Source organism: Arachis ipaensis, chromosome B01, assembly GCF_000816755.2.
Source record: "Arachis ipaensis cultivar K30076 chromosome B01, Araip1.1, whole genome shotgun sequence".
Classification (NCBI taxonomy): domain Eukaryota; kingdom Viridiplantae; phylum Streptophyta; class Magnoliopsida; order Fabales; family Fabaceae; genus Arachis; species Arachis ipaensis.
Genome location: NC_029785.2, coordinates 131,599,820 through 131,607,334, shown reverse-complemented (window position 1 = coordinate 131,607,334; position 7,515 = coordinate 131,599,820). Strand labels below are relative to the sequence as shown.

Sequence of the window (7,515 nt, the reverse complement as noted above, 5' to 3'; positions counted from 1 at the left end):
TATTAATAATTTTAACTTGTATTTTCCAAATATCTATGTTAGTTAAATCTTTAAAAAAATTATTTCTTTCTTCTTATTGTTTGATTTTATTTTAAACAATTTATCATGTGTATGTGTATCCACTATCGGTGGAGTAATTCACATAAAACCTTAAATAGCGTCATTAATTCATTATTGATCGTTGATGCTACACCGACAATTTTTTTTGGGTTAATGATATGCAGAGTTGTATCTATCTATTATCTATTATTATTTATAACAAAAGAAATATCTGCAATGATTATCATCAAAAAAGAAGTCTCTGCATTGGACTCCACAACCTCAGGATATCACTCATATCAGATTATCTGGTAGTGATATATAAGAAATAAAAATTTTAGGACAAAAACAGAAAGGGTAAAGGTTTACCTTTTCTTTTTTATAAAAAATCTTCTCTTTTTCTTTTTTTATTTTTTAATTTCCCCCAGGTCGTAAAGGATTCAGATTTGAAACACGTTTATCACTCTACGCATCTTCGGTGCTATTTCGTTAAGCATGTGCAATACTGCAAATTTCGTTCATTATAGAATCTAATATATAGTTCTATAGCTAGTGAAAAACAATGATGTTATACCCAACAAACTGAACAGTGAAACTTACATTACATGCTTATATGGAAAATAACTTGTTTTCAGTAACCAGATTTCATTGCCATGATAGGTTTATTATTATTTAGCTAGTATGATTATTATTTTCTTTTTGGTATTATTTCCTTGTAAGTATAACTTTTATTTGATAAGAAAATGGCTTCAAGGTTCATGAACTGAGTCCGCAGGGTAATGGGACGTGACAGTAGGACCAGTCCACCAAACTTAGCGAGAGATATGCTGAGCATCTACAAAAGATTATTCCTTGCGAAAATATTTATTGCATTCCATTTAATATAATTTATTATGCTCAAGAATAAATTACTATTTGTACCCATAAAAGATACAGATCCTGACAAATGTACTCATATAAAAATAAAACGACCATTATAATCATGAAAGATGGCTTTCGTGTACTAAGAGTATCCAGACATTGGTTACACAATTGGTCCGTTAGAGTATTCTTGGCACACGAAAACTATCTTTCGTGAGTACAATTATCGTTTTATTCTTATATAAATACATTTATCAGCGTTTATATCTTTCAAGAATACAAATGGTAATTTATTCTTATGCTCAACGATAAATGAATCAGAACTGTATTCACATAGAACGAATACTTCTAATTCTTCCCCTAAATAAAGCTGCTTTAATCACCAGGACGTTGGGATTCAAAGTGAGACCTTGAATTTCTTGAGAGGATGGACTCTTTTCCTTGATCAATCAAAATTTAACGTTAATTCATCGTAGCCTATAGAATATTGTTAGTTTATCGTTAATAGTTCTTTGGATACGTCGTATAGATGTAGCTGTTGTGTGGGGTTCCTTGTATTTCATTTAGATTTAAGGGTTGCATCCTTGGGGGCAGAACAAACCAATGAAAAGAACCTTTGGCATAACACGTGCAGCTTATTTCTACATGTTCAATGACAAAGGTACAAATGCATGTGGGTTTCGATATTACAAGATTTGGAGGCCCCAGCACTGAAATTGAAACATAAACATAAGTCTGTCAGATCAGCAGAGCTAATAGAACCACCACGTTAATCATGTTTCTATAATTGACTGCACTAAAAGGAAAATATACTAGATGGATTTAAGAATTATCAACAAAATTAATCGTTTTGGCTATACAAGCTAGTATATCAAAAGCAACTATGAAGCAAATCAAGGAGCCTCTAACCTTATTACTCCATATAGACCATAAGCAATTTATTAAGATCTAAAAAATACCATATATGTTTCACAACTTTCAATCATAAAAGGAAATAAATTAAAACTTGAAGATGGCAGCACCACTTGATGGCTTCGAAGCAAAAAGATAAAGACCAAGGTCGTCCTTCTTGATAACACCCTTGTCAATCCTCTTTTGGAAATAATGTTCCTGCAACGTATAAAGAATCCATTGTTAAAGACATGTTAATTAATAATTACAAATTCTCAATGATTTAGGCAGCCTAGTATTGTAGGGATGCAAACCTTCAAATTAAGGATATACTGTGGGACTATGCTCTCTTTCACCAAAGCAACAGCACAGCCACCCCATCCAGCTCCAGTAAGCCTTGCCCCAAGGGCACCATTCTCACGAGAAACTTTTACGAGTTCTTCCAACTCAGGACAGCTGATTCAATCAACAAAAAATATTTTAAACATAACGAAGAAAAAGATCAACTTTCATGCCAAGAAGGGAAAGTAAAGTTTCCAAGAACTATTCCTCATTCTGTCAAAAATTTTGAAAGCAAGTATAAGTATGCTGCCAATACCTGCATTCATATAAAACGCTGCAGCTATAATGACTCTCGTTCATTAGGTCACCAAGCTTCTTTAGCATCTCCTCATCACTGAAAAGAATTGAGAAGTTAACTTCCACAAAATTTATGCGCACACGCAAAAGAATTACAAAATAGACAAACAGGTAAGTCCTTGCCAATTTGCCATCATGTTGATGAAAACAGAAAGACAAATAACTTTAACTCCTATCATGTACTATTCATACAGTAAAATAAAAATGTTCAATCAAACAGAATTCAGATTTAACTGTAACTTAAATTTTCCAGGGTTAAAATGATCTGTAAATGAGTGTTTTTTATCCCTTTGCAAATGAACTACCAAATACTTGGACAATTCTTCTAGAAGCTTTAAGCAATCAAGAAATATGTGATGCGAATAATAATAATCAAGAGCACAGAAAATGAAACACTAATAAAAGAACAAGGGTTCGATCTCACCTTAGATTTGATGATACAACGTCCTTGAAAGCGTGCACCCTCCTGGCTTCCGAATAAACATGAGCAGCTCTCTAAGAATAAATGCATCAATGCAAAGGCACAGGAAATAGTTAGATATCATATAATTGGAGAAAATCATACATGAACTCTAAATAATCAAGAATATAATCAAAAGGTGCACAAACTATCTGATCAGCAGTTTTCAATTATTAAAGAAATCCTGAACCAAAAAGCATGACTAATTCCGTACAAAACTATAGGTTTCAAACCAAATAATTAACAAGAAAAGTTATGTTCAGAATTGCAGCATGGTAATACAAATGAGAGAAAGTGTCTCCACTACACGGGTGCAAATGCAATCTAGATAATCAGAAATGACCCTACAGCATTACAGTAGTCACTAATCAAGAGAGAGCAGAACTAGATGAACAGTTGATACCATATTAAAAGTTATCAACCAAGTGATAACATAAGAATCAGATCTCAATAACTTTGCTAATGAGGATTAGAAAAGAACCTGATGTAATTTGTAGTGCTTTGCAACTTTTAAAACTTCCACATAAGCAGCATTGCTGCCCAAAAATGACCTCAACTTTTCACCCGTAATTGCCTCGATTTCTTCAGCTGTATATGGTTCTTCCTTCAAATATTCCTGTACCCAGAACATAGTTAAGATTTTAAACAGGAAAATGCTAACAATTTCTATGAACTTAAGAAAAAAGGTAAATTTTATATCAATTGAAACAAAATATTCATAATATAAAGTTTAGAAAGAAGAAAGAAACAACATGTCTTGCTTGTCCAATATTATAGATGGCATAATACCAGGTAAAATTACCTTGACAGCAAGTACTGGATCAGAGGAATTATGTTTACCAGCAAATTGTACACATAATCCTTCAACGTCAGACAATGTGCTCACTTTTGACATTGCCTCTTTGGGATTCAGTCCCAACTTTATACCAAGCACAATCTGGAAAATTTAAAAGAAGCACTCTATTAATATAGTTAACAACACAATAGGATTAGCTAGTTAGCCTAAGCAATAAGCATTTGACAGACACCAAATTAGCAGTTCTAGGAAAAAGGGCCAGAAATAGCAGAAATGAAGAGATAATGGTATTATCTTGTTCAATAAATAGATATAAACATTTAGATGCTAGGATATTCAAGAACTTACAAGTTAAATCTTATTGAGAGATAAAAAAATGCTAGTGGTGGATATAAGATATAGGTCGATCATGGAAGGTTGCTACAGAAATAATACAAGAAGATACAACAAATAACATCGATTAGTCTGAAATGTACTTACAGAAGCCAAACGGCATTCAACAACCCTATTATTATAATTTGTAGCAGCAGTAACAGCCTTCTGAGACTCTGCCAAAGAATGGGCTATCACAAAAGTCCCGCCAGCAGGAAGTTGCACATCAGTTGCACGAATTGGGTTGAAATCAATCAGCTCTGCAAAGCCAGTTTTGGCCATGACAGAGATTGCCTGTCAAGTAAAACAAAGGGGAAAAGTTAAGTCTAGGTTACATGCCAGAATGTCCAGGAAAGAGCAACAAATGTAGGAATTCATGTGCTGGATAAAAATGCTGTGAATCACGTAACAATTAAAATTTATTCACAAACAAAAGGGCTGACTGGATACAGAATAATGCACTAATGACTTGATGCAAATGACTTCTACAAAAAATTTAGGTCTCAACTAGCATTTTCAAATTGAGATATCTATTATAGTGGCTAATGAGTAAAAAGAGAGTAAGAAGCTACAATGCAATATTTATGAAGGCCACTCCACAGGGAGGAGATTTGGAATAAAAGACCAAACCTGCATTAGTGATAAGTAATCAGCATACATTTGCAGAATTTAATTTTGATGCACTGTAAGTGTAAAATAGTTTTACACGTGCATCCAATTACGTAACGTCACATCAGTAAAAATAACTACTTTTTACACTGACCGCGTGAATGATTATCGAAAAGAACGAATGTGATTGCACAACTGTGTAAAACGCTTTACACTATCAATGCATCAAAATTAAACTCTACATCTGCATTAAAATTGGTATAAAACATACGTATGAGAAAAGATGTACCCAACCTGATCCATCCCACCAGATTGGGTCCCGACATATCGTTCACAGTCACATGTAACTTGTGCAATTTCTTTCTGTCAACAATATAGGATAATGTATGTTAGGTACAAAACCAGGAAAAAAAATGTTAAATACATACATTACATAATTAATTATAAAAAAATACATGAATTCAACAAGATGGTAATTGTCCATTTATCCTAGCATATCTTCATTGTGACAGATAGATAAATAAGTTAATTCATTTAGTTGGCACAACCTGACACTAAGAAGGTCTATTCGAAATGTATCTCAGATAATAGTCATACTAAAAAAAATAAAAAAGATCATGAAAATCAACAAAGCATGGAGGATAAAGATTTCTGAAACAACTTCGATAGCCTCAGTTTGATATTTGAATTGATGACTAGATCTGATTTTCTAAGAGTGTAAGAATTGGAATTCCAGTAACACTATCATGTCAATGGGGGCACTGTATCAAATAGATTTTTTTCATAAAGTTGATGTGGCATAAGTTAATCCGGATGGGCACATCTAAAAGGTTTAACAAGCTCTTTCTCTTTTGTTACCTGAATGATACAGACAGTTTCACTTCTATTTTCTTAAAAAAATAATTATTACAGTTAAAAGATAAAAAGTCCAACAAGATGTTACAAATAATTTATCCATGCAAATTTTAACCAGATAAATTTGCAAGCTCCCCCTGAAGGGCAAAATAGTATTTACAATCAAGTAGAAAATGCAGACCTTTGGGAAGTTAGCATCAAAAGCAGCCATAATAGCAATTGTGGAAGAACAAACAAATGCTGCAGAACTTGATAGTCCAGAACCTATAAAAATAAATAGTGAATAGATTAATAAATTATGTTTCTCTCATCATCTCCAATAGAGCAAGAAAGATAATGATGGTGATCACTTGAGCTAAACTTTGATATCATTGGTGACATTCTAATTTGGATCAATGAGCACACCTGTTGGCACAATTCCATCAATAACAACATCAAGTCCAACTGGTGGGCCAACATTCACCCCTTTTGCTTTTGCATAGTCGTAGAAACCTTTGTACCTACAGAAACCATATAGACAGATAATATTAAGAATTCATTTAAAAAAAATGCTACTAATTATTTCTTGTTTAGCAAATAGAGAATATCATTGGCATCTATTTTAATGATTTATCCTCCTAATGCATTCAATACTTTTTTGTTTTGCTTAAGAATTAGGAAGAAAAAAGAAACATAAACCAAAATGAACTCACCCACAAATAAAATAGTGGCCCCATTTGTGATTCTTCAAATCGAGTTGCTGCTCAAAATTGAAACCCAGAGTATATTAACAAAACAGAACTATCTTATTGGTAAACTGAATCTTCAAATAAACGGTAAACATCCACTCTTAGAAGTTAGAATAATAATAATAATAATTAAAAAAAAACGCAAAAACAAAGAGGAATTGAAGAATTGAATTGAGGATGGACCTGGTTGGGGTCAGCAGGGTAAGTGCACATGGAATACTTTTTATCATTAACATTAGCGATCCTAAGCTTCTTGCTGCTTTCATTCTTCCGAATTGCCACGATCGTATCTTGACGAATTGCCATAGGCAACACCGAATATCCTTCATAGTCAATGTGCTCCCCAATCAAGTTCACTCTCCCTGCACCACCGCAAACAATAACAATAAACATATTCATAATTAATCTAATTAATTAATTAATTAATTAATTAAAACACACAGAAAATGAATCAATCTCGCGATTCACGAAGATCCGTAACCAATGCATATCCATGCAAACACACATGCTGACATGAAAATGTTCAATAGAGAGAGAAAGAATGAACGAACCAGGTGAGCGAGCGAAGAGTTGAGGCGCGTGACCGAAGAATTCTTGAAACTTGGACTTGGCCGTGTCAAAGCGGAGCTTAGCTTCTTCGAGCTGAGAGCCTTCGCCATAGACATCGTTCAAGCTTTGGAAAATGGGGATCGGAAGCTCCTCGTGTTTCGCCATTCTTCTCTTCTCTTTGTTTCCTGATTCAAAATGCAGAATCTCTCTTCAGCTTTCGCTTTCTGTTTATGTTTTTCTCTCTTTCTCTCACTTTAGAAGCGAGTTTTCAGATTTCAGTGTTTTTATTTATTTATCTGTTAAACGACTTTGAAAATTGAAGCGTTTTGTTTTATTTGTAGTGGCGAGTGATGATTACCACTGAAAACACGTAGGGTTGTTTACACGTAGCACTAATAGACAGAGAATTATTCCCCTTATCATTTGAGAAAAATAACAATAACAATTATTATTAAGGATTTAAGATTTTAAACTTTTTTGTAAATTGAATAATTAATTAATCACGAATTGCAACTAATGATGGTAAGTGAGTGGATGAACAACTAAGTAGGAACTTTTAATCCCGATTGTTGTTGTCAGATCCACTTAATTCTCGTATTACCTTTTTAATATGTTTCCAAGCAGAAATAACCCCACTCAATCAATCTGAATTATGAATCTTTTCAGGATTTTGAAATTGAATTCAATTATACATTCCCAAAATTTTAGACAACTAT

General features: G+C 33.2%; 1 protein-coding gene across 2 annotated transcripts; it reads right to left on the bottom strand.

Annotated features, from left to right (window-relative positions):
- Nucleotides 1,554-7,126, bottom strand: LOC107639344 (galactokinase). Of its 2 annotated transcripts, XM_016342820.2 has the most exons (13): nt 6,802-7,126; nt 6,434-6,612; nt 6,215-6,261; nt 5,928-6,022; nt 5,704-5,786; nt 4,962-5,030; nt 4,167-4,352; nt 3,693-3,827; nt 3,372-3,506; nt 2,855-2,925; nt 2,390-2,467; nt 2,106-2,247; nt 1,554-2,010 (listed from the first exon to the last, which is right to left on the bottom strand). In XM_016342820.2, the coding sequence occupies exons 1-13, from the start codon at nt 6,962-6,964 to the stop codon at nt 1,900-1,902; spliced, it is 1,494 nt and encodes a 497-aa protein (XP_016198306.1). In that variant the 5' UTR covers nt 6,965-7,126; the 3' UTR covers nt 1,554-1,899. The 2 variants fall into 2 exon arrangements, with proteins under 2 accessions (XP_016198306.1, XP_020961063.1); XM_021105404.1 differs by lacking the exon at nt 4,962-5,030.